Source organism: Lithobates pipiens, unplaced genomic scaffold, assembly GCF_037356315.1.
Source record: "Lithobates pipiens isolate NorthernLeopardFrog02 unplaced genomic scaffold, aLitPip1_a1.2 Scaffold_19, whole genome shotgun sequence".
Lineage (NCBI taxonomy): Eukaryota > Metazoa > Chordata > Amphibia > Anura > Ranidae > Lithobates > Lithobates pipiens.
The window spans coordinates 170,714,924-170,742,076 of record NW_027507764.1 but is presented as its reverse complement, the minus strand read 5'-3'; the positions used below and the strand labels follow the sequence as shown (position 1 = coordinate 170,742,076).

The following is a 27,153-nucleotide window of genomic DNA, read 5'->3' as shown; positions in this document are numbered from 1 at the left end:
AATCAATTACTACTACTAACTCTACTGCTCATGAGCATTTCACTTAGTGTTTTTTTTTTTTCTTTCCCCGAACAGATGACCTACAAAATGATTAGAAAACAGTTTGTTCAAAAAAAAATTCCAACATGTTGTTCATTTCCGATCACGAAGCAACTGCTGCAGTAAGCACGCAAACCATAAAAAAATTAAATAAAATCATAGCAGTCCACCAACTCGATTTTTCGTTTGATTTTCTATGCATGTATGGCCGGCGTACGCTATAGCGAAGGTGTGTTTGTTTTACTGTATTTGTGCATTGAGGTGCTATTAGGAATGAATGGGAATGCAGCACAATGCACATTGCAGCAACACTTAAAAACACATTTTTATTTAGCATGCATTAAGTTTCGAATGAGTCCTTTAAAAAAAAAAAAAAAAAAAAAAAAAAAAGGATGTTTTAAAAATCAAATGCCGTTGCAAAGACAATTCCTACTTCACAAGAACACAATTTGTAGATAGCCTTTACTACACACCCTCACAAACTGTGCCTACACCTATCCACTTCCTTGGAAGTTTACCTTTTTTCCCCTCTTGTTTACCAGCTCCCCTATATTGTAAATGGTGATGAGAAGTCAGACAGAGAAATGCCATTAAATACACAATATTGTCAAAAGTATTGGGACACCTGCCTTTACACGCACACGAACTTTAACGGAATTCCAGGCTTAGTCCGTAGGGTTCAATATTGAGTTGGCCCACCCTTTACAGCTATAATAGCTTCAACTATACTGGGAAGGCTGTCCACAAGGTTTAGGAGTGTGTCTATGGGAATAGTCGACCAGTCTTTCAGAAGCACATTTGTGAGATCAGGCATTGATGCTAGATGAGAAGGCCTGGCTCGCAGTCTCGGTTTCAATTCACCCCAAAGGTGTTCTATTGGATTGAGGTCAGGCCAGTCAAATTCCTCCACCCCCAAACTCCCTCATCCATATCTTTATGGACCTTACTTTGTGCACTGGTCCAAATCATTCAGTGGAGGGGGGATTAAGGTGTGGGGTTGTTTTTCAGGTGTTGGGCTTGGCCCCTTAGTTCCAGTGAAGGGAACTCTTAAGGTGTCAGCATATCAAGACATTTTGGACAATTTCATGCTCCCAACTTTGTGGGAACGGTTTGGGGATGGCCCCTTCCTGTTCCAACATGACTGTGTACCAGTGCACGTTATGTAGAATAATAGATGCATATCTGCAGCGTGAGATCTAATAGGCACTGCTGCCTCCGACTGTTACGTTTCAGGAAATTTTGAGGTTTGGTGAAGTCACTACTACTACTAAATCCAGGGCTTGCAGTGCACGATCACCAGTTTTCTGCACGTCTCTTGCTTCCTCCCCTCCTTTTTTTCTGATCTGTCATTTTCTTATAATAATACTTGTTCTAGAATAGTTCTGGCGATACGTCTTTCATGTAGAAATATGCTTTCAACCAAAATGCACAGCATGCTGGAAAATGTATTTAGTATGCTGATCCATGTATTATAATGTAGGATCATTCCAATTAAAGTAGTCAGGAAGCGACAATTGTACGGCATTGGACCGAAAAGGAGCCTGTTGGTGGCCACATTTTACGTTGCTGCGCATAAAACGCTCTCATTATTCCATGTGATTAACCATGTCCATAAACAAAAAACTATTTTGAGCAGGCAAGAAAAAGAATCCACAGAGAGGCCATCATAAAAGCTGGAAAAAAATGCAAGTGGCAGCATGCAAGAGCGTTTATCAAGTCTCCTATAGCACATGAAACGGATCAGTCACTGTAGCAAAATCACCATAGAAGCAATTAACAATTAATACATATTTTACAACCCTTGTCCTGTAAGGAAGGAACCAATTGCTACAAAGCAGTCACTGTGGGATGGCTATTAAACAGAAGTGAGGAAATTACCAGTTATGGTTCAGCAATTCACACTTAAGGGTCACTTTTGGTCAGGACTCTGACCCCCTGATCCTTTTAACTCTTTCCTCAGCTAAATTCTTTGCCTGCTTTGCTACAGACTAACCAATTCCTTTACTGGGGATTAAATTGACCTGCACTGCATGTAAACACAACATTAGGAAAACAACTGCAACACAGCAATTGCTTACAACACAGATGATTTCTTTCCAAAAAAAAAAAAACGTCAAGTAGAAAATTCCAAAGCCAGAAAGTAATTGTGTGTTTAAATGACTGAGATAGCCAGAAGGGAAATCCAAGCATTTTAAAACATACTACTGTCTGAATGATGTAAGGAATACATCACTGGCGTAACTGAAAGATGTAATCAAGTTTTGTCAGAGTCTTTGTAGATATGGGCTGGAAAGCATCCTAAACGCTTCTTTTAAAATGCTACCCAAACGATCAAAACACACAAAAATCAATGGGTAATGGGTTGCATTTGGACCAAAATTTGTATGTTTACCACCCACAGCAAAGGCCCTTGTGTCTGTATTAAAGCAGACCACCAACCCACCTTCCCAATAAGCAATATAGGCCACATTGAGGCCGACAGGTTGTGTGTTTTTTGTGCAACTGAAATTATATTGCTTTTTTTATTTTTCAATATGTTGCTGCACTTCATTCCCAGGCTCCCTTGGTTCCAAGCCATTACCAACCCAGACCAAAGCAAAGGTGAGTAAGCAATAAGCACATTTAAAGCGGAGGTCCAACCTAAAATGGACCTCCGCTCATCGGAATCCCCCCCCCTCCGGCGCCACAATCGGCACCTTTCAGGGGGGAGGGGGGTGCAGTTACCTGGATAATCCAGGTAACTGCACCCACTTCCGGGCTAGCTCTCTGCGGAAAGGGGCGTACGTTACACCCCTTTCCGCAAGCGCCCGCCCCCTTCAGCAAGTGCCCCGCTGCCTGCTGGGAAACACACAGCTCCCAGAGGCAGCGGGGACCGTCCGGATTGCGCCGCGCGGCTCGCGCATGCGCAGTAGGGAACCGGGAAATGAAGCCGAAAGGCTCCATTTCCTGATTCCCATACCCAAGATGGCGGCGGCACGAGCGAGCGAGCGATCGGCTTCGGGTGCCGACATCGCGGGCGCGCTGGACAGGTAAGTGTCACTATTTAAAAGTCAGCAGCTGCAGTATTTGTAGCTGCTGGCTTTTAAAAAAAAAAAAAAAAAAAAAAAAAAAAAAAAACGCGGAGTCCCGGTGGACTCCCGCTTTAAGGCTTTTTCTTTTAAGGGGCATTCTTTTAATCTGACTATATCTTCTAAATCTGTATACAAAGGTTTAGTATACTGTAAATGAAAAGGAATTCACACTATTTTAAGTTTCAGCCTATTCCGATGTGCGACTGATGACTCGCCTGTCTAGCAGTCTGAACTGAAGATGACTACAAGGAATCACATGCTAGGAGTATCAAGGTAGTGCAAATTGCACTTTTCTTCCAGGGCCCCCCTGATCATTTTGTGCATTTCTCGAATAGGATATACTAACACCGGGCTTAATAAATTTGCTTTAAATCTAGGAGCCAGCTAAAAAAAAAAAAAGTTAGGAGCCAGTTTTTTTTAAACTTTAAACAAATCTTATGAGTGGAGCATGCAACATGTTCCTGAAGGTGAACTTATCCTTTTTTTTGTAATTCCTTTATTTTTCAAAAGTTGAAGTTTACACTCAAGCAGAAGAATGAAGAAACAAAGCATAAAACAATGAAAAGCTCTCAATTAGGTTTGCATGCCGACAGTCCTAGCAGAACACGGTATGAATGGCCATGTACATCATGTCAAATATGAAAATGGCCTTACAAAGCATGTAGGGCAGATAGAGCAGCAACATAAGTGACCCAGAACATAAGACTTATGAGCTTAAAATGGTGCAACTATATTTTAACAAAATAATACAATATACTGGGAAGCGGGCCTCCCAGTGGCCAGCTGGACCAGAACACGGATAATGAGACTGAGATCGTGTATAATTGGATATTTAAATATCTAAGAAAACAGCACCCAGAACTGAGACAAATATACGGGGAGGGGAGTAGATGGGAGAGGAAGGGGTAAAAAAAAAAAAAAAAAAAAAAAAGGATAGGTAGGAAGTGGTTAGGAAGAATAGAAGTAGGAGATCAAGCGTCCCTTGTGCAGGAGAAAAGAGCTTATAGTAAGAAAGGTAAAACCGCTAACCCAGGGAATGAGACTAAGTTCAGGAGGTCGGCCAAGTTGCGAGACCCCTTGAAGATGGGCATAAGTGTATAAAAAATGTTGCCAAGGTCTCCAGGTGTCACCCTAGTTGTGCAAGGTAGTTGTGAGGTCCACCATGTCCCCAAGTTCAATGACTTTGGAAAACCACAAGGATTTTGGACGACGGATTCTCAAGTCTCCAACATAAGAGGATGCATGCCTTAGCTGCATTCAATAACTGAATTGTGAGGAAAGCCTTATATTTCTTAATAGGACGTTCCGAGAGATGCAACAGAAATGCCGCAGGGTTCCCCTCCAGGTCAACGTTGGTCAGGTGCTTGACAGTACCAATCACCTCCTGCCAAAAACTTACATTTGGGACAGTCCCGAAAGATATAAAGCATTGTTCCCTCTGCATTGCCACATCGTCAACATGTACTAGGGACCTGAGGAAAAAAGCGGTGCAGGATACCCTGTACCATCAGGTTAAGATCTTGTAACCGGTCTCTTGAATTCTAGTGACCATAGAAGACTTCTGGGCAAAATGGGGAATTTTCTCCTTCTGCGAGTCAGTGAATTGGGTTTCAAGGTCTGAATCCCATGTAGAAAAGAACCTAGGAACATACCCCGTCGGATCAGAGAAGCGTAAATTAACGAAAGACAAGGACGGGTCGGTTCCTTCCTATGACAGATAAGTTCCAGTTCGGTAAGCTGGTGAAGTATACCCAGTGAGTGTGAACACCGACAAAGAAAATTGCACATCTGGAGACTACTCCAGAATCTCAAGACGGGGTCTGCAGCTGTCGCTCAAGCCCCCAAAAATATAAAAAAAAAAAAAAAAAAAAAAAAAAAAAAAATCACAAAGATGAAAGCGGACATTTAAAGCCAGATGCTGAAAGTGAGGGTTCTGGAGGCCCGGTACAAATTCTGGATTGCCCCGTATAGGCACCATGGGGGAAGGCATTGGTGATATTGAAGAGTGTCAGAATGCGTCCCTAGGGAGGATGGCGCCCTAATAGAGGAGGAGAACACAATAGGGGATTTACATGAGGAGAGGGCAATTCACCTACCACTATTGCTGACAGCAGGTTTAATGGACCAAGAGGGACTGCACTAAGGCTTTGACATCCTTTGATACCCATAACATGGAGTATATGCTTATATACCTACCTCGCTGCATTCCATACCTCATCTGACCCCATCTATTGCAGTATTCTTCGATGTGATTACTACTCGCATAGCTCAGTGCACATCAGACCAACTCTTTGCTTACTTCTTGACAAATATACGAGTACATATTTTCCTATCCAATACCCCATGAGGAAGGGCTTTATCCAGAAACGTGTTGGGTACCGGAATTTTTCTTTAGAATTTGAAGAGTACCACCATTTATACAGATTGTGAATTCATAGCAAGCATACACAATGTGTTCTCTGTTTTTTCTGTTTTATGTCATGTTTTAATCACCACATGTGTGAGTGATCCAAATTTATATGCAATTAACAAATGCATTTTTATTTTACAATAGTAGTGTTGTAGCCTTTAAAATCACATTTAGGGGGCCTTTTTTTTCCCCCAAATGCGTCCCTAGCAATCATTTAAAGTGATTGTAAAGGATCACTTTGTAAAACAACCCCTTACATTTAATTAAAATTCCCCCCCCCCTTTTTTTTTTTTATAAGTGATCACATTACCTCTGTCCTCAACTGCATAAGAGCTAGGGGGGGGGGGGGGGCGGGGGAAGAGAAGCAGCAGTAGTACTCTGAGCTTCCCAGTGAATGGCTGTTCAGCAGGGGCGTGTCAGGACAAGTCTGATTATTGGAGGAGAGCAGGCCAAGTTCCCAGCATAGCTAGAGATGTGACCAGGATGTGCTCTCCTGGCAGGAACACTGGGGATTTTACATAAAGGAAGCAATACAAAGAACAGGATACTTTCTCATACACAATACAGCAGGCACATTTCAGGAATATGAAGTGTAGGTTTAACATATGCTTTAAGATGACATAAAACCCCCAAACAGATCTTTTCTGAAAGTAGACACCCTAGAGAATAAATAAGTGGTAGTTCCAATTTTTCTATGTCTATTACCACAAAAGGGGGAAAAAAAAACAAAAAACACAAAAAAAAACATTAAAATTTATTTTTGGGGGCACAAAAACACAATAAATTACCCAATTTTTGGGCAAAATATAAAAGCTGAGGTTGCACCAAGTAATTATATACCCAACATGTCAAAACGTTAACATGTCAGTAACCTATATTTTTCATAGGCAGTGCTTTAAAAGCCCCCTATAAGTCATTTGTTTAGCGTTACAAAGGAGGTCTGGTGCCAGAATTATTGCTCTCATTCTGGCATGTGCAGCGATATGCAATATGTGCCTCACAATTGACGCTTTCAGGCTTGGTGACCCGCCGTGTGCGTTTACGATTGTACATGCATATATGTGGGGGTGGGGGGATTTTATAAGCTTGGGTGTATCTTAAATTTTTTATAATTAAAACATTTTTTTGGTGACAGGTTCTCTTTAATAAGACATGCAGGGTCTAAAAGACCCTACATATCTCCCTTGTGCTCCACCAAATCTAATACAACACACATCACACTGCATTACATTCTTTCCTGACCTTGATGGTTGCGGAAACTCAACGCAGACCCGGAAATGGCATCATGCATCGCTTCTGGGTCAACAACTAGAAATGGAGAAGAGCAGATGTGTGTCCGCTCTCCTCCCTCTCCCAGCGGCACCCACTATGCAGGTCCTGGGGCCACAGATGGGAAAGCGGAACCCGGCATATATATTGTGGTGATGTGCAGAGCATTCTGGTGGCAGTCCAGATGTCAGGTCCAAACCTCTGGTCAAAATGGCAACCTGGCACCTGGGGTTTGTCAGGCCCTATACTAATCTAAAGTATGGGGCTTTGATGATATCTACTCTGCAGTCTGCTTAGCTAAGCAAACCTCTTCTATAAGCTCCCAGCATCTACCCAGTCTCACTCAAGCTTTTTAACATGGAGGAATCCTTTAAATAACTTCTCAGGGAACCCCAGCAAATAATTGCAATATCTATAGCTCATGTTCCATTAGTGTGATGGTCACTGGGAAGAAATGTCCTTACATTTATGATCATAGGAAAGAATGCCTCCTTACAGACAGCTAAATAATTATTGTCAGAGGTTTCTTATGAGTTAGAAATTGTTCCTTGCTCAAGGAACCCCTAGCAACCTCTGGAGGAAGCTAAAGGTTCCACAGAACTCTGGTTAAAAAAGGCTGATCTTGTCAGTAAATTCCCCCATACATGTCCACCAATTTAAAATGAAATTCACATCTGCATACAAGCCTTCCAAGAATAACCATTTTAGTAAGTAATAATTTCTGGGAAAAAAAAAGGCATCCAGCAGATTCAGCATTGTCCAGGTGAGATCCTTTTCTCTTCTAGCAGTGCTTGGTCCAGTGCCTCCATGTTTTTGTATGATTTTGGAGAAAACAGTGCCTCATCTTTGGTATTAGGGGGTGAATAGTGCCCAATGTTGAGGTCGGTGGCAGGAATTACACAATGCCATATGAGGTGTAAATGGAGGCTATAGACTACATAGTTAGTCTGGTTGGAAAAAAAAAAAAAAAAAAAGGACACCAGTCCATCTAGTTCATCCAAGAAAATGGGGAAAACAAAGATACAATTTTTTTTTTTTTTTTTTACAATCCTATATACACAATCCCATACCAACAGTTCCAGAACCAGAGGAAGGCAAAAAAAAAAAACCCAGCAAAGCATGATCCAATTTGCTTCAGCAGGGGAAAAAATTCCTTCCTGATCCCCCAAGAGGCAAATCGGATATTCCTTGGATCAACTTTACCTATAAAATGTTGGTATCCAGTTTACATATATGCATCTAGGAAAGAATCCAGAACTTTCTTAAAACAATCTATTGAGCTGGCCAAAACCACCTCTTGAAGGAGTCTATTCCACACTTTCACAGCTTTTATTAAGTTCCAGATTAAATGTCCTTTCCTCCATATGTAAAGCATGCCCCCTTCTCCTATGTGATGACCTTAAAGTGAATAACTCAAACACCAGGTTCACTATATGGAGCACTTATGCATTTATACATTTTGATCATATCCCCCTTAATCTCTCAGGAGAGAATTCAGTTCCTCTAATCTTTCCTCATAGCGGAGCTCCTCGATGCTACTTATCACTTTGGGTGCCCTTCTCTGCACTTTCTCCAATTCCCCAATACCCTTTTTGTGATCTGGTGCCAAAAACCGAACTGCATATTCCAGATGAGGTCTTACTAATGATTTCTACAGGAAAAAAATGATATCCCCCTCTCTCTTGTAAATAAGTCATTTTTCTCCTTCATTGATTAGCGCTGATAAGGTGGCACTGATAAGGCGCATTTATGGGCACTAATAGGTGGCACTAATGGGCATTGACCCACCCCCCCCAAAAAAAAATAATGAACTGTAATCAACTTCATGAAGCAGGCTCAGAAGCTGGTATTTTTTGATACTTGAAGACCTTTACAACCAAGCATGAAAAGAGCATAAAAATTAGGCAGCCTTGTTGTAGAGATGTGGTGAATCCCACTCAACTCAAGAAGAAAACACAGTAGAGAAAATTACTTTGCTGGTCAAGGGTGAGCAGCATGAAAATGCTTGATCAACTGCAGAAAAAAAAATGTGTAAAGTACATCAAACACACACTATCATCAATTAAAACCACTGTGCACACCTGTTGCCAGATGCTGGAGGGAAAAGGTGGGCAGGTCTCAGCAAAGCTTGCACGTCACTTCTCTGAAGTGTAATCTCCCATGACTCACGGAGTGGTCTGTACTGACTTGCTGTCAATAACTAATTCAAATGGTGGAGCTGGGCATGAATAGCCAATGTTTGACTGGATATAGGTTTTTCACAGGAGGCAGTGAAAGGTGGTGTCAGTTGTGACAATGTGGTTAATTATTCTCATCGCTAGCATAATCTCATCCCACTGAAGCCCCAATAGTGTAACGTGACAATGCAGTGTTTTATATAGCACAGGGAAAGCTGGGGAAAAGACAACGTAGGGTTTACTTGTATTAGATTTTGCTGGCAGCCTAGGTAGCATATTACATTTTGTATTTGGTCCATCATTCTACTTTAATACTCATAACAGCATGGCAACAAAGCAAAGACAAGAGGCATAGAGGGCATCCTTTTTTACTTGGAAAACATTTTGTAGGTAAGAGAAATAGGGATCTATATAGAGCTTAAAAAAAAAAAAAAATTGTGGCCAGTTGCCCTTGTCCCTCACGTGAGTGAATTTAATTCAGCAATTTAAGGCACATTTCTCACCAGTGAAAGATCTGGTTAACTGTTGTAGATACTGCATTGGCTGACAGCATTACTGACCAGCTGCCAATGGATGGGGTCAAATTAGCACATGCTCCTCTGCTTTGCTGTATAATTCAGTTATTGATTATTGTTCCTACGCATAGAAAAGGTTGAGCATCTAAAAGAAATAATCACTGCATGGGGGATGGTTGGACTTGCACACCAATTTTTGATTAAAGTGTTCTGTCTTTTCAGTGATAGGAGAATTTTTTAGGATTTCCTACCTACTTGTGAAAGCCTTTTCTCTGGGTAAATTACAGGACACTTAGACCACCGGTTATACATCTACCTTCAGATTATTGACACAGACAAAATGCTGTAAGGACAGCCCTAGCATAACTCCCCCTACTTCAAGCAAGTCTCAGGTTTTATAGCAAGCAATAAGGCATGATTCCAAGAAAATAAAAAGAGGGAAGGGACCCGTGTCCTGTAACATACGCTAAAAAGTATTTGACAGCTCAGGGAGGCCAAAGAACCATACGCCAGAAACTGGCAGCAGAAGAAGCAAAACGTGTGAACAATAGACCAGATACAGCCATAGCAACTCTATTAAACAGATGCCTAGTGCTGAAGAGTCCATTAAGCACTGACAGATCTGGTAGTGCGTCTGCCTTAAAGCAGTAGTAAACTCTACCAAAATAGAATTAAAAAATCTCCCTGCAAGTTAAGGTCATAATGTGCTAGTATACATTGCATCACATACTAGCACTTTATTTAAGTCTTACCTTAAAACAAAGCTCTCCAGCAGCGTGCCATCATCACCGACAGGGCTTCCATCTTCACCTAGTCTTCCTTCTGGGTTCAAGGGCTCTGGGCGCTTGCACACGTGAGCCACGGCACAGCATGAGTATTTAACATCCCTTCAGAGTGCATGCGCTGATGACATCACAGCTGCAGAAACTGTGACTATTTCCTAAACAATGTACGTTCAGCAGCTATTCCTTGTACAATTGTCCAAGCAGTGTTTAGTAACACTAACAGGAAAGGAAGGAATGTTATCCTTCAGACTATAGGCTCGAATGAAGACTTGTCTAATACACCTAGCAATAATGGAACAAGAAGCAGGATCTCCCCCACGGGGACCATGAGGAATAACAGAGCGAACCATCTTGCCTAAAAGAGGCCGTTCCTGAGAGGTGATTCACATAACGCATACCAGTTCCATACAGTGAAGAGAAATTGCCCTGAATGTTTTGGACAATGTCTTAGTTAAAGTGGAAGGAGGAACCCACCTTAAGAATAAAGAAGGTCTTAAAATGGAACGTCACTCTCTCAATCAACATTGACCATTTTTAATACTTATGCTCCTAGCATTTGCAGATAGATAGGAAAGAACGTTGGAAAACGTTTTTTTCGGATGCAGCCTGTGATCAATGTATTAAACAGCAGTGGGCGCAACGCTCTAAATACAATGTCCCAAAGGGGTTGGGAGATTCCTCCATCTACCTGTGTTGGAGGAAATTTGATTTTTTTTGAGCTTAGCAGAGCAAACAAAAAGTGCCCATTTATGGTCAGCTTTAGGCTGCAAGACATCTTTATCCCTGTGTAACACTGGGAACAAATTCTTCCAAGATAAGTCCACTATCTCCAAGACACAACTCACAGACATGATTGCAATGAGGAAGGCTTTGTGAGTGAGTAAGGAAAGACGGGGATATCCCAGCAAGACTTAAGAACTGACAAAACTAGCCTGAGGTCCCACATGTCAACAGGGAGCACACAGGTGGAACAATGCGAGAAAAACCCTTCACCATTGGTTGCCACCTCATCCCTTTAAACCCAAACACATTAATTCTACAGGTTCTGTGGCTGATTAAGGTGGTAATTAAACTCACTTGGTGCCTTACCTGCATTAAATTATCCTCAGAGCCTATGTATTTCATATGTGTTTGGGTTAAAAGGGATGAGGTGGCAACCCTAGTTGCGAGGCAAGCAGTCTTTGCAAAATAATGGCTAGGGATGAAATTTAACACTTCAAGGTTAAATGTTGATTCAAGCACAAATTTAAGGCCAAATGCTGATCCAGACAAGAGTCATCCGACACTTCCTGCAAAGTAGGCCTTTCAGGTGTGAGACTTTGGAGAAGTTATTTCCAAGCTTTCAAGAGTGTAGGGATGAAAAGGCCAGGCAGTTAAAGTGATCAACTTAGAAGCAGGATAGTGTACCAGTCCCTGGAATGGAAAAGCTGGACAATCTGGGAGAGCCCATCAAGAGCCCGGGTATGTGTGAGTAACGCATCTTTCTTTCCGGGTCAGTTCAGTGCAAAAAGGTTCACTGCAACACCCTCCCTTTATATCATGCACAGCAGATGAGGAATAACCTTTTGCGGGTGGGTGGGGTAGACGTAGGTCAAGTTACACTGATCAAGTTGAACTATTCCTCCGAGTCATCTGGGCATCCACTGGGGAGGCCTGAGGATTACTTGATACCTGTAAAGTTTTTTGTTTTTTTTTGGACGCAAGAAAGTTAATTCCTGGCATCCCCAACCTGCGGCAGAGATCATATAACACCTCCTGGCTAAGCGACCATACCCCTAGAACCAGAATATTGAGCTGCAATGGTCTGGAGTTAAATTGGGCTTTTGCTACTGCCTCAAAAAGGAGGGTACCGTGAGGCCCTAGTCCTTAATGCAAAAGCAAATTGTGGGGCGTCTCCTGAACTGTAGGGTCTAAACATGGGAGCAAAGGGCCTGGAACTTGTCCAGAGGAGGACTCGACAGGGCCAGTTCTTTCTAGAGTCAGGCCCAGATGCTCCAAGAGAACTATGATCCAAGCCTCTGCAGACTAGACACTGACTGACAAGGTCTGGGCCCAATGCTTCATTAGGAGGGATGCAGGTATCCTAAAAAGAGGATACTCTGAGAAAGTAGAGTAGCTGAGACAGAAGCCAACACCTTGGTGATAACAAGAGGCCAAAGGGACGGACAATAACCTGGTAATGTTGCATGCCCACAGCAAAACACAGATAGCACTGGTGCAAAAGGAAGAGGAGGATGTGCAAGTAGGCAACTTATGTCCACAGAGATCAAAATGTCCCCCCAGTTGAAAAGTAGTGATGACGGACGAGGCAGATTAAATGCAGATTTTTTTTTTTTTTTTTAACATATCCTGAAGGAATATGTTCAGAAACTTCAGATCCAGAATGGGGCAAATATCTCCTTTTGCCTTGGGCACTGAACTGGTTTGAGTAGAATCTGTGAAACCTTTCCTTTACTGGGACAAAGGTAAAGACCCCCCTGCAAGAAGAGATGCTGGAGAGAAGTGCAAATATCTGCCCACTTTTGTTGGGGGAATAGAAAATTTGACTGCATAAAGAGAGGGGAGGCACATGATGTTAGGCTTTAAAAGTTCAATAGGGCAGACATGCAAGAAATTTCTAAGGCTCACACATTCATGATTCAAAGTAGGTGATTGATAAATGCACAAGGTGTTACATTGTGGTTAAAGAAACTATGCAAAAACTGTGCTGAAAATACATGCTAAAATACTATTCAAAAAATAGAAAACATTGACCTAAAGAGGATGTACCTAAAGCATCGTACACATGATCGGATTTTCTTAAGGGAATTGTGTGATGACAGACTGCCTAAAACCCGACCTTTAGTACGCTCCCCTTCAGACAATTGTTGTCCAACTTTCTGCCAACAAATGTTGGATGGCAGGCTAGTAAATTTTTGGTGGACAACGGTCTGTTGTCAGATTTTCGTATTGTGTGTACACAAGTCGTCACCCAAAAGTCCAAAGTACAAATACGCATGCTCAGAATCAATGCTCACCAAACATGACATTAGCAGAAAGGTGCCCAAAGGGTGGTGCTCAAGAGCTGAAATTCCACGTAGTACGTCACTACGTTCATGTTTTGTAGGCTGACAATTGTGTGCCGTTAGTATGTAAGACAAGTTCCTGGCACATGCCATTCGGACAAAAGTCTGATGCTCTGTTGGCCAACAATCCTTTCGTGTGTATGAGGTTTAAGAGTTCAATATGCTCTATCAGCCTTTAAGAATAAGATTAAAAATATATAATTTAGCAAAACTTTTTTTTTTTTACTCCCACTCCCAGCAAGCCTCAGTGTCCTTAGCTTAATGGATGTCTTCTCTCTGCTCATAGAATAGTAAGCTTGCAGTGAATAGCTGAGAAAAGTTCAGCCCAACTAGATTTTGTTTCAAGAGAGAGACGGGAAGTTCCCATCCTGCTGCTAAAACAGCTCTGTATGTTACTGCTACATATGTAGCAAATTCTACATTCAGTTTACACAGTACACTAGTGAAGGAAACAGTTTGTTTGGTCCACCTTGGCCTAGTAATCATGGTGTTCAGCTTTAAAAGAAGAACTATGATCAGAAACAAAATGACAGCTAACTCCCCCAGGGGTTCCTGTGCACTTGCCCCCCATTAAAATCTGGACAGTGGATATTAAATAAAAATAAATATTTTCTGTCATTTCTGGCTGTAGCGCCACCCCCTCCATAGCCTAAAAATATAAGCCATTTTGTGGGAAGGTGTTACAGTCAGGACTGAGCCCCAATGCTTTCTCCATTCTGCAGCGTGGTGTCTTTCCTGTACTCTGTGCACACAGAGTCCAGGCCTGCCGCCTGCTATTCAGGGCACAAGGAGAGTGGAAACTGCCAGTTTGTGTTGAGAATGACAGCAGCCGGAAATGAGCGCCTTCATTTGCAAAATACCCATGAACTACTTGCCTAAGGCCGCCTAGCGTAATGCCTGGCTTGAGTTTTTTGTCAACTTGTGTTTTCATTAACAGCAATGTTCTGTCAGCTGAGGGAAGGGGGCAGGAGCTGTGTGCACTGCCTGTTAGGCCCCCTCTCCTCCAAAGTTGTCAGAACTCGCTCTACTTTGATCAGATTTGTTAAGTAGCTGAGCGGGTGGGCAGTGCTGGGCATCCGTCAATACGGCTCAGCAACCCCTGCACAAATTTAGATGCAGACAAGTGCTATGTGCACAGGATCCCTGGGGAAATTCACCAGATATTGTGTTCATTGGGGCGATAGTCCTCCTTTAAAATGAACCTGAAAACCACGTTTGTTTTAACAGTTTTTATATTACAGTTTAAAACAAAATCTGATATTTACATAGTTCATCAGAAGACCTTCATCTTATCTGTTAGGTCTCATGCACACTAGGCATTTTTACAGCTGCTCCTAGGGGCATCAAGCATTATTATTTTTTTTGCCTCTGAACTCCCCTGCATGTTAGCCTATGTGTCCATGCACACATAGGCTTTTAGCAGCGTTTAGTGCAGGGGCTTTTAGGGACAGGGGAAAGAAAAAAAAAAAAAAAAAAACACACTGCCAGGGCATTCAGAAGCAGCAAAATTTGGGCAGAAAAAAAATGCTTGATGCTACTAAAAGCTGCTAAATGCACCTGAAAGCTAGCTCTTAAGCATAAATTCATTTCAATGGCCAAAATAAATTATTTGTTCAGGCCAATGAAATGAATTAACACTGAAGAGCTTGACGCCTGTAAAAGCTTTAGATACTTTTAGAAGCACCAGGCATTTTTTCTGCAAAAGCGCTGCTGGCTTCTAGGAGAGTTAACTGCTTGACGGCGGAGCGGTGCAGCTCTTGTTCTGGGTCGCCGTCATATGGTGGCAGCCTAGAGCGGCCGCTCTCACAGCTCGGCGATCGCGCCATGTTGCTTGGACCCTGATCTGTGTAAAGAGCCGCGTCTGTGTAAAGATGCCGGTAATCGGCTCTCCTCGCCTCACACCGATCAGTGGCATCTCCTCACAGGAGGACATGTAGGAATGCAATTAAGGCACTAATCATAAGTGCCCTGATTAAAATAGTGTCACCAACCAGTGCCCACCATTGTCCGCTATTAGTGCCCACCAGTGGCAGCAATCAGTGCCCACCACTGCCCACAAGTGCCAATCGGTGCCCATTAGCCATGCCAGTCAGTGCTGGCAGTTTCCCGATCACTGCTGTCCATCAGTGCCACCCATCAATGCCCATATGTACTGCCTATCTGTGCCCACCAGTGCTGCCTATCCATGCCCGCCACTGCTGGCCATCAGTGCCACCTAACAGTGCGACATATTAGTGCCTCCTCATCAATGCCACCTCATCAGTGCCCACCAGTTCAGCCTATCAGTGCTGCTTCATCAGCGCACATCAGTGAAGGCAAAAAATTACTTAACCACCTCAGTACAGTGCAGTTACACCCCCTTCCTGACCAGACCAATTTTCAGCTTTCAGCGCTCTCACACTTTGAATGACAATTACTCAGTCATCCAACACAGTATCCATATGAAACTTGCGTCCTTTTTTCCACACAAATAGAGCTTTCTTTTAGTGGTATTTAATCACTAGTGGGTTTTTTATTTTTTGTGCTATAAATAAAATAAAACGTAAATTTTGTGAAAAAAATGCCTTTTTCTTCGTTTCTGTCATAAATTTTTGCTAATTAGTAATTTTTCTTCATAAATTTTGGCCAAAATTTATACTGCTACATATCTTTGGTAAAAATAACCCACATTAGTATATATTATTTGGTCTTTGTGAAAGTTATAGAGTCTACAATCTATGGTGCCAATCACTGAAAATTCATCACTTCTGATCAGGCCTTCAGTACATCAGGTGTACCTAATTTCTTGAGACTCTAACTAGTCAGGAAAGTACAAATACCCCCCAAATGACCCCTTTTTACAAAGTAGACATCCCAAGGTATTAAGTAAGTAGCATGGTGAGTTTTTTTAAGTTGTCATTTTTTCCCACAATTCTTTGCAAAATGAAGATTTTTTATTTTTTTTTACTAAATTGTCATATTATCAGGTTATTTCTCACACACAGCATATGTATACAACAAATTACCCCCCAAAATACATTCTGCTACTCTTCCCGAGTACGGCGATACCACATGTGTGAGACTTTTACACAGCCTGGCCACATACAGAGCACCAACATTGATGTAGTACCTTCAGACGTTCTACGAGCAAAAATGACGCATCTCATTTCTCAACCACCTATTACATTTTTGAAGGCCCTGGAGTACCAGGACAATGGAATTTCCCATAAAATCACCCCATTTTGGAAAGCTAACACCCCAACGTATAATCTGTGAGGCATAATGAGTCTTTTGAATGGTTAATTTTTTTCCAGAAGTTTTTGGAATATGTGGAAAAAAATTAAAACGCATTTTTTTTTACACAAAATTGTCAATTTATAAGATATTTCTAACACATAGCATGTATATAGCCAAAATTACACCCCAAAATACATTCTGCTACTCTTCCCGAGTACGGCGATACCACGTGTGTGAGACTTTTACACAGCCTGGCCACATACAGAGCACTAACATTGATGTAGTACCTTCAGACGTTCTATGAGCAAAAATTATGCATCTCATTTCTCAACCACCTATTACACTTTTGAAGGCCCTGGAGTACCAGGACAATGGAATTTCCCATAAAATCACCCCATTTTGGAAAGCTAACACCCCAACGTATAATCTGTGAGGCATAATGAGTCTTTTGAATGGTTAATTTTTTTCCAGAAGTTTTTGGAATATGTGGAAAAAAATTAAAACGCATTTTTTTTTTACACAAAATGATCAATTTATAAGATATTTCTAACACATAACATGTATATAGCAAAAATTACACCCCAAAATACATTCTGCTACTCCTCCCGAGTATGGCGATACCACATGTGTAGGACTTTTACACAGCCTGGCCACATAGAGAGGCCGAACATTGAAGTAGTACGTTCAGGCGTTCTAGGAGCATAAATGACACATCTCATTTCATTCCTACCCATCACACTTTTGAAGGTCCTGGACCACCAGGACAGTGAAATTACCCACAAAATGACCCCATTTTGGAAAGTAAACACCCCAACGTATATTCTATGAGACATGGGCTGCAAATAGGTACTCGGGTACTCTGATGGGCTGGAGATAGGTACTCGGGTACTCAGATGGACTGGGACAGGTACTCGGGTACTCAGATGGACTGGAACAGGTACTCGGGTACTCAGATGGACTGGAACAGGTACTCGGGTACTCAGATGGACTGGAACAGGTACTCGGGTACTCAGATGGACTGGAACAGGTACTCGGGTACTCAGATGGACTGGAACAGGTACTCGGGTACTCTGATGGCCTGGTGACAGGTACTCGAGTACTCTGATGGCCTGGTGACAGGTACTCGAGTACTCTGATGGCCTGGTGACAGGTACTCGAGTACTCTGATGGCCTGGTGACAGGTACTCGAGTACTCTGATGGCCTGGTGACAGGTACTCGAGTACTCTGATGGCCTGGTGACAGGTACTCGAGTACTCTGATGGCCTGGTGACAGGTACTCGAGTACTCTGATGGCCTGGTGACAGGTACTCGAGTACTCTGATGGCCTGGTGACAGGTACTCGAGTACTCTGATGGCCTGGTGACAGGTACTCGAGTACTCTGATGGCCTGGTGACAGGTACTCGGGTACTCTGATGGCCTGGTGACAGGTACTCGGGTACTCTGATGGCCTGGTGACAAGTACTCAGGTACTCTGATGGCCTGGTGGCAGGTACTCTGATGGTTTGGTGACTGGTATTTGGGTACTCTGAAGGGCGGTGACAGGTACTCTGGTACACAGATGGACTGTGACAGGTACTCGGGTACCCTGATGGGCCGTGACAGGTACTCGGGTACCCTGATGGGCCGTGACAGGTACTCGGGTACCCTGATGGGCCGTGACAGGTACTCGGGTACCCTGATGGGCCGGGACAGGTACTCGGGTACCCTGATGGGCCGGGACAGGTACTCGGGTACTCTGATGGGCCGGGACAGGTACTCGGGTACTCTGATGGGCCGGGACAGGTACTCGGGTACTCTGATGGGCCGGGACAGGTGCTCGGGTACTCTGATGGGCTGGGACAGGTACTCGGGTACTCTGATGGGCTGGGACAGGTACTCGGGTACTCTGATGGGCTGGGACAGGTACTCGGGTACTCTGATGGGCTGGGACAGGTACTCAAATACTCTGATGGACTGGGACAGGTACTCAAATACTCTGATGGACTGGGACAGGTACTCAAATACTCTGATGGACTGTGACAGGTACTCTGATGGACTGTGATTGACAGGTACTATGAGGGGTGGTGACAGGTCCTCTTTATTGGGGGGGGGGGGGCAATCAGTATGTTTGGTGTACACTGTATGCGGTAACGAGATGTTACCGCAATCTCCTCCTCACACACGATCGGTGTGTGAGGAGGAGAACCCGGTAACATCCCGTTACCGCGGTTTGTTTACATTTTAGTGATCGGCTGTGAAAGGATCACAGCCGATCACGTGGGTAAACAGCCAGCCAATGGCTGTTTACCAGTGTCGGTGACGAGCAGTGTTCCCGGGGAACACGCCGCCACCGACGTGCACGCGATCGCGCGCATGCGCCGTGCACGTACGGGGTGTGACCATCTGTGATCGGCCGTGACTTCATCACGGCCGATCACGTGGTAAACAGCCATAACGAATGGCTGTTCACCCCCTTCGGTGGCGAGCGGTGTCTCCGTGACACGCCGCCACCAAAGAAACAGGGATGCGCGCGCACGATCGCGCGCATCCCTGTTTAAACGGGAGGCCGTCATATGACGGCCTCCCGCCACAATAGCTGCGCCGCCTGGCCGTAATTTGACGGCCGGCGGTCAGCAACTAGTTAATTACAAAATTTACTGGCAGAAAAAAAAGTAAAAAACATTTTTTTTTTTTAAATGTTGGTCTTTTTAAAAAAATGTATAAAAAATAAAAAACCCAGCAGTGATTAAATACCACCGAAAGAAAGCTTGATTTGTGTGAAGAAAATGATTAAAAATGTGTTTGAGTACAGTGTAGCATGACCGCGCAATTGTCATTCAAAGTGTGACAGTGCTGAAAGATGAATAATGGCTTGGGCAGGAAGGGGGTGTTCGTGCCTGGTAGGTGGTTAAATAAACATCCTGTGTGCATGAGGCATTAGTAGAGTGTGTCCGGGAAAATCTGAGAAGGTCCCTATATATCAACACAGAGTATTTCCATATCAAATAACATTCTTTAATTCTCTTTTTAGTGCACAATCACAAAAAAGCAGCATGGCCAGCAAAACACATTTTTAGTTACCAAAACCTATGGTGTCCAAGAAGGAAAATATCATTACAAAACCGTTTAGTTGATTAAAAAGAATAAAAAAAAAAAAAAAAACTTACTTGAGGGATCCCGACAATCTCGGCTGCTGAAGTAGTTTGTCTGCATGGTTCAGTGCCATAAGGTTATCACCTAATGCCAAAGCAACATAAGCACTACAAGCAAGGATGGAACACCTATAAAAGAAATAAAAAAAGAAAAATTGAAAAAAACTGGACTAAAATCCACACTTTATTTAGATTTTTTTTCAGTCTAAAGTTAACTAAAGGTAATTTTTTATTTTTTTAGTTTCGGATAGTGTGGAGAGGGATTAGAACACTTGGCAGTTTTATTGCTGTCTATGCCCCCATTAGGGAGATTCACCCTCTATCTGTCCGGTTTGCTGTGAACATTGAAAGTAAAAAAATATCCCAAATTGACACCAACAGTAATAACAGGAAAATCTTCAGATCAGAACACTTTCACAGTTCTGGTGACCGCACTCCAAAAAATAAGGATAGAAGCTTTATTGTGTAAAAACATCCAACATCAAAGAACGATTATAGCTACAGCATCATGACGCGCACAGAGGGAAGCATGGTTGACGCATTTCACAAATTTTCTTGGCTTAGTCATAACCGGGTTATGACTAAGCAAAGAAATTGGTGAAACACGTCAACCATGCTTCCCTCTGTGCGCGTCATGATGCTGTAGCTATAATCGCTCTTTGATGTTGGATGTTTTTACACAATAAAGCTTCTATCCTCACTGGTCATTTGTTTTGTTTCCTGAATTGCCTGCACAGACCATGGACTGGACCTGCACCTGATTGCTAAGGAAGGCATCACTTGGAGCAGTGTTACCTGTTGTCTGTTACTTCACACTAGCTCTGGTAACACACCCAGTTTGGAGGGATTTCCTCTCACTTCCTGTTTTGGCTATGGGACTAGAAGGGAAGGGAAATCTCCTCAATGGGACAAAGATGGCAAAAAAAGGACAAGATTATATACCTCCCTTACTTTTTTGTCTTACCTTTTACATTAAGTACATAATTTCAACGAAGACTTTTCATTTATTATGCATACTCTGATAGTAATAAATGCAACCAAAAACAGCCGACAAACCGTTTAGTTTTCAGATAGAGTAGAACAGGTGACAAAAATGTAATTCTGTGTTAGAGAGATTTGTTCCCATTCTTCATATAACAGTGACCAGCTATAAGTGTGAAGAATTCCAAGTGATATTGGTCAGTCCTATATGCACAAACCTTTCCTTTGGACACTGCTTTTTGCAGCAGGATATCCAAATAAAGGACACTCTGGGGTCCCTGCCACACTAGGTTGCCTTGAGGATGGGACTCTTGTCTCTGCATCGTGGCACGGCATGGAGACCTCCATTGCGGCCACTGGAAGAATCCAACTGCAAAGTATGCAGCTCATGTTTGAAATTCATTTATAAAGTCAGAATATTAGACGTAAATATGAAACTTGAAGGCCACCAGCGTTCAAATCAAAACCAACGTATTTTTGCCAAGTGAGAAATGTAAATGCTGCACATTTTTAATGATTATTAAATCACATTGCTGATTTGCACATTTAATGGCTGGTTCGAACTAGTCAAACAGGAAAATGTTCTGTTTATCTGTGTGAGAATCTGAGTGTCTTTGCTGGGCGGCCTCTGGGAAAAATGAGGGGCGGCGTTGCCTTGAATTTGTAAAACACGGTTTTCTTTTCTTTTTCTTTACTTTATAGAAATGTCCAAAGTGACATTTCATTCAATGCGGGGTGTGAGGGGGCTGCGGAGCATCGTGTTCGGCACAGGAATTCTTCAAAGCTGCCGCCTGCATTCTAGTGTGAACAGGGGACATACAATAAATTATTTTCTGTGTGCCCTTGCGGAGATCCTAGATTTCTCTGGTGTAGAAAATGCAAATCTTCGCAAAAGTGTGCGCGAGCCCTTGGATTCGCCTCAACAAGTGGAAAATCAGGCAATCACGATTCATGAACCATATAATAAACTTGGGACAAATCTGCAAGCAGATATAAAAAGGAATAAAAAAAAAAAAAAAAAAAGCGTGAATACACATTCGCCTGATTTTCATATTGAGTTGTCCCAAAGTCCTTAACAACCAACCTAGAACAGAGCACTGGCTGGCTGTCTGTAGAAAATGTATTTTCTGAGTAAATGACTTGGAACAAGTTAAGGCTGGTAAAAGTAGCATAGCAGCGTTATAAAGCCAAAAATTCAGCAATAGCAGTCTATTTATCTTATGCATCCCATACACTAGTAGTGTAGTGAGCGCTCAAGATTTTTAATTTTTATTTTTGTGAGGAGGTTTATCTAATTTTCTATTTGTTAGCGGTGTCAAATCGACATTAGTTTTCGACTGCTGTCATATGAAAATTTCAAGGAACGGGAACTCATTTTCAAAAATGAAAGGGGTTTTTATTTGAGAAAGTCAATTGACTCCAAAATCAAATGTTAAAAGCAAACTTTTTTTGTAGTACATTTGAATGAAATCTGTCAAGTCGTCGAATATACGGATGAGAATTTTTGTTTGAAAACCTATTAGTGTAGGGGCAGCTTTAGTATATGATTTCTTTTTAATCAAATCAGGGAGTTGCAGGAGTCCAGAATAATGAATTAATGTCAAAACCTTTTATGCATTTTGGATCAAGTAGAAATCATGTGGATCATGTGGAAATGCTCTCAGTTTTTAATCATTTAGGACATTTCCACTCACTTCCCATCCATGACAATTGTCACCAGGGCAGGAAGTAAGAGGGAAGCTCTCCTAGAGAGACAGACAGCAATAAAACACTTATTTATAGCAGTGTCGAGGAAAGAATAAAACATCTGTCAGAAAACGGTCAATGGTGCCTGTTGGAGAAATTCCCTCTTATTTCCCATCCCAATGACTATGGTCAGTGCAGGAAGGGAAGGGAAATCTAACCCACAGAGAGCAGACAAGAAAAGAAAAAAACACAATATGTAGTCCTCTATCACCCCCACAATAAAAATAAAAATATTATTTTGAAATACATAAGGTAGAATTCTAGGTTACTGACACAATGTCCAATGCTACGGACACTAAATTCTAAAAAATTCATGTGCATTTTAAAGTGACTGTGAATATAATTAAACAAACAAAACAGGTTTAGACTTACCTGCTCCATGCAGAATTGCACAGAGCGGCCCCAAACCTTCTCTTCTCAGGTCCCCTGCCGGAGCTTCTAGCTCCTCCTCTCTGGTGAGCGCCCCCCCCCCCCCCCCAAGGCTCACTCCCCAGCCTCACAGTCTGAATCCATAGACACAGACAGTGTGGCGCTGCTCTGTCCCCACCACTAGGTTTATTTGGCTGCAGGGGGAGCCGATGGCTCCCACTGCCTCAGCACAGCCTGTGAGACAAGGAAGTGAGGGTAGAGAGCTGCTGCAGATGGGCACAGCACTGGATTGAATGAGGACTCAAGTGTAAGGGGGGGGGGAGTCGTGGGTGAAAACATTTTTATAGGCTTTATAACCACTCTAAATGTGCTGCTGTTTCCACAATAACACAGACACGTATCAGAAATATGAAATGTTAAGGTAACATTTTAGGTGCAATACCCATAGAAGCAAATCAAAATGCATTCTGTACTGGACTGGCTGCATTTGAGTGAACTGCTATGGGTTACTGTAATTCAGAATAAGAGCTTTTTATTGAATAAGCATAAATATGTGAAGTTATTTAAGGAAACCTGTAAAAGCAGAAAAACATGTTGGCTGCCTCGGCTGACGCCCTTCTGCAATTCTTGCTGCCTGGCAATCTCTGGTGGCATAACCAACTGATTTGGACATCTTGAAGAATGAGGCAGCCACTTTTGAATCCGCATGAAACAAAGCGGCTAGGATTTTAAGCAGAGCCTAGCAATTGCAGCTTCAAGATTTCTTTTCCATACATTTCCTTTAAGGTACAATATCAAAGATTATTAATTTACTTTCTTGGACAACATGCGACAGGGTTAGAAGTAGAGGTCGACCGATATCGGCCGATATTTGCCGTTTTTTAAATAATCGGCATCGGCTGATTTGTGCTGATAAAAAGCCGATTTAGAACTACAGCGGGACTTTGAAATGACTTCTGTATAGAAGTCAGTCTAAGGGCCGGTTCACACAGCGGGCGATGCGAGGCGACACGACTCGCCTCGCCTCGCTCCCGCAAGTCGCCCCCGTTCTGTACAATGGAACCGTTCTGAGAGGAGCGACTCGAGTCGCTCCGACTCAGAAAAAAGGTTCCTGTACTACTTTCGGGCGACCTCGGGGCGACTTGCATTGACTTCTATACAGAAGTCATTTGCAAGTCGCCGCCGAGGCCGCTGCAGGTCGCGGCGAGGCAAGTCGGAGTCGCCTCGCCTCGCCTGCAGTGTGAACCGGCCCTTAGTTGACTGAGTCGTCATAGCAACCCTTTCCTCCTCTCTGGGCAGACTGCCAAGAAAAGAACAGAAAGATACAATGTTTACACTTGAATGAATAAAGTCATCTCTGTGTGTAGAAGTTCTCAGTTTAACCATTTAAAGACTAAATCTTTTCTGACACTTGTTGCTTACAAGTAAAAATCCTTTATTTTCTGCCAGAAAATCACTTAGACCCCCCAAAAATGATATATATTTTTTTAGCAGAGATCCTAGGGAATAAAATAGCGGTTGTTGCAATATTTTATGTCACACGGCATTTGCACAGAGGTCTTTCAAATGCATTTTTTTGGGAAAAAAATACACCATTTAAAAAATAAAAATAAAATAAAAACAGTAAAGTTAGCCCATTTTTTTTTTGTCCAAAAGTTTTGACTACCTGTTTTTATTTAATATATATATATATATATATATATATATATATATATATATATATATATATATATATATATATATCTAAATCATACATACAAGTAAACTGATTGGAGGTTTGTTTTGTTTAATAAATGTTTAAGTGTAAGAAATTTTCTGTATCACTTATGAAGGCCGCTTTCACACTGGAGCGGGCAGGCGTTGATGGTAAAATGCAAGTTTTAGCGGCTCTTTACCATCATTTTAGCGGTGCTATTTGGCTGCTAGTGGGGCACATATAACCCGGCTAGCGGCCAAGGAAGAGGTTAAATGCGCCCATGAAGCACCGCTGCCAAATCGCATTGCATGCGCTTCGGCAGTGGTGCCCATTCATATCAATGGGCAGGAGTGGTGGAGGAGCGGTATACACCACTCCAAACGTGCTGCTTGCAGGACTTTTTTTTAAGATCCTGCCAGCGCATCGCCTCAGTGTGAAAGCACTCTGTCTTTCACACAGACTGCAGGGGAGCCATTTTACAGGCACTTTACAGGCGCTATTTTTAGCCCAAAAGCGCCTTAAAACGCCCCAGTGGGAAAGGTGTGTTAGATCAAGGGGGATTAAAAATAAATAAATAAAATAAAATCGGCCTAACATATCGGCCCTAAAAAATCGGCATCATATATCGGCTATCGGCCGCCATGATTTCTAAATATCGGCATCGGCCAGAGAAAAACCCATATCGGTCGACCTCTAGTTAGAAGCTCATTTAGGTTTTAATTCCAGTTTCTACTGCTGTTGAGATTTCTTCATTTGCTTTTTAATCAGGACATTGAAAAAAAAACATTAACCCATAAAACCCTTCACCACTTGGGTAAAAAAAAAATAAAAAAAATGCTATGGTCTATAGCTGAAATATAAAGTTAAGGGAACAGCAACAGGTCTGTCAGCTGCACAAAATCCCTTTGAATCCTTACTATTCCATTTAGATGAAGGTGAGGAAGAGAAGCCACCTTGCGTAAGTTCTAATTCATGACTCAGACCTGGTTCACACTGATTTGATTTCAAATGCATTCCAGAACGCATTGATTCACATGACTAGTGAAAGAACGCGTGTTCAATGGAGGACGTTCATATCTATGTGTTGTGAACGTGATGAGATTTTAAAAAGGGTTCTGTGCATGTTTGGTTTGATGTAGTGTGATTTTGAATTACATATGGTGAAATGGAAACTGCATTGAAAAACGCATTGGTGTGGAGATGCAATGCAATTCCAGCACATTTTCTAGAACGTTCTGCTGTGTTTCTGAGGAAAGGGGAGGGAGGGGTGAAGAGAGAGAGTGAGACCAGGTCATAAATCAAGATTGCAGCTTCATCCTAATTGCTTTGAAAAGGCATTGGTATTACAGGGGAAGGTGGGTGAAGTTGCACTGGCTGTGATCCTTCAAATCGCACCACATCAATGTGAACCTAACCTCAAAACATACACAGGGCTGAGGATTCTCAATCCACTGACATGTGACAGCTCTGGGTGCACAAGTAGCCAATCATCAGCACTATGAAATAACAGGAAGGCACGTCACATACATGCTCCCAAATATCAGGAATTTACAGATATTTACTTTGATCCCATCATTCAATGGAGCGGCAGAGGAGTAAACAAAAAACTGATTGATTATGCGTTGCTGGTGGATCTGCCATTAAAAAGTGAACCTGTTGCTTTGCCCTGCACCGGTAAAGTACTGGTTTGCTTTAATGTGAATGGATCCAAAAAATTGAGTATATATCTTTCCCACTCTGTGCAGAATTCCAGCTTCCTCATATTAAACTGGTGCTGAGGAAAGTACTACACATAACAAACGCCATTTTATTTGTTGATTTTCTTTGCAGTTTCCAGGATTATACTATAAAAATAGGTAACACAACATGAGCATGTTAAAGTTAATGGCAGTCCTCCAATTAGAGCTGCAGCCAGTAAATGAAGGGCTGTCTGTTGGGTCTATAGCAGAAGTCACTGGCTTAACTTAATATGCTCATATCCTGTTGTGTGATTGTTTGAAGGAGTAAATGCGTGGCTCGGATTTCCTCACAGGAATGTTTTCTGTGTGATGCAGGAAGGGGACGTGGTAAATCTCAGGTCTTATCACCTTCAGCCCTGCACAAGGCATTTGCTTCTCACATGTTCCTAAGTCAGGAGTGCTTACAAAACGATTTATTTATGAAGTGCCAACATACGCCACAGCAGAGCATTGTGGGCCCGAAGCATCAGCATGCAGAAAGTATGAATGTACAATGCGTTTACACAGAAATGGCATTTACTATGTCAGGGAGCTAGCAGTAACCACTTAAAGGAACTGTTAATGGCGGCTAATCATTTCAAACATGCAGAAGGGGATCACATACCCAGTGAAATCTGAAACATTTCATTTAATGTGGCATGAAATGATGCTGCTCATAACGGTTATACTTCTGTTTTACCAGTCATGACTGATGCTCGGTTATTGCCGAACCAAGGTCATTAGTAAGTTCACACTTCGTTGGCACCATAATCCGTTTCAAACAATCAAATATACATCTCTAGTCTTTATCAAGAACTTTTGGGATGCTTTTGCTTGGTTTATTATTGACGTTATGTTATTGATGCCATATGTTCACCCAGGATTCCCGATTCATCCAGGATACCAAGAAGACATCCCCCAAGCTCTAGAGACAGCCCAGTCCCAAAAATGTTGTTAATCATA

The 27,153-nt window shown here is 42.4% G+C and overlaps 1 protein-coding gene across 3 annotated transcripts in view; it reads right to left on the bottom strand.

The window, feature by feature from the left end:
- Window positions 1-27,153, bottom strand: part of CNOT10 (CCR4-NOT transcription complex subunit 10) — a 192,788-nt gene that overhangs the window by 37,448 nt on the left and 128,187 nt on the right. For all 3 annotated transcript variants that reach the window (XM_077491467.1, XM_077491468.1, XM_077491469.1), the window contains one exon: window positions 19,696-19,809. In XM_077491467.1, the coding sequence (XP_077347593.1) occupies window positions 19,696-19,809 (114 nt within the window). The remainder of the gene's footprint in view (window positions 1-19,695; window positions 19,810-27,153) is intronic.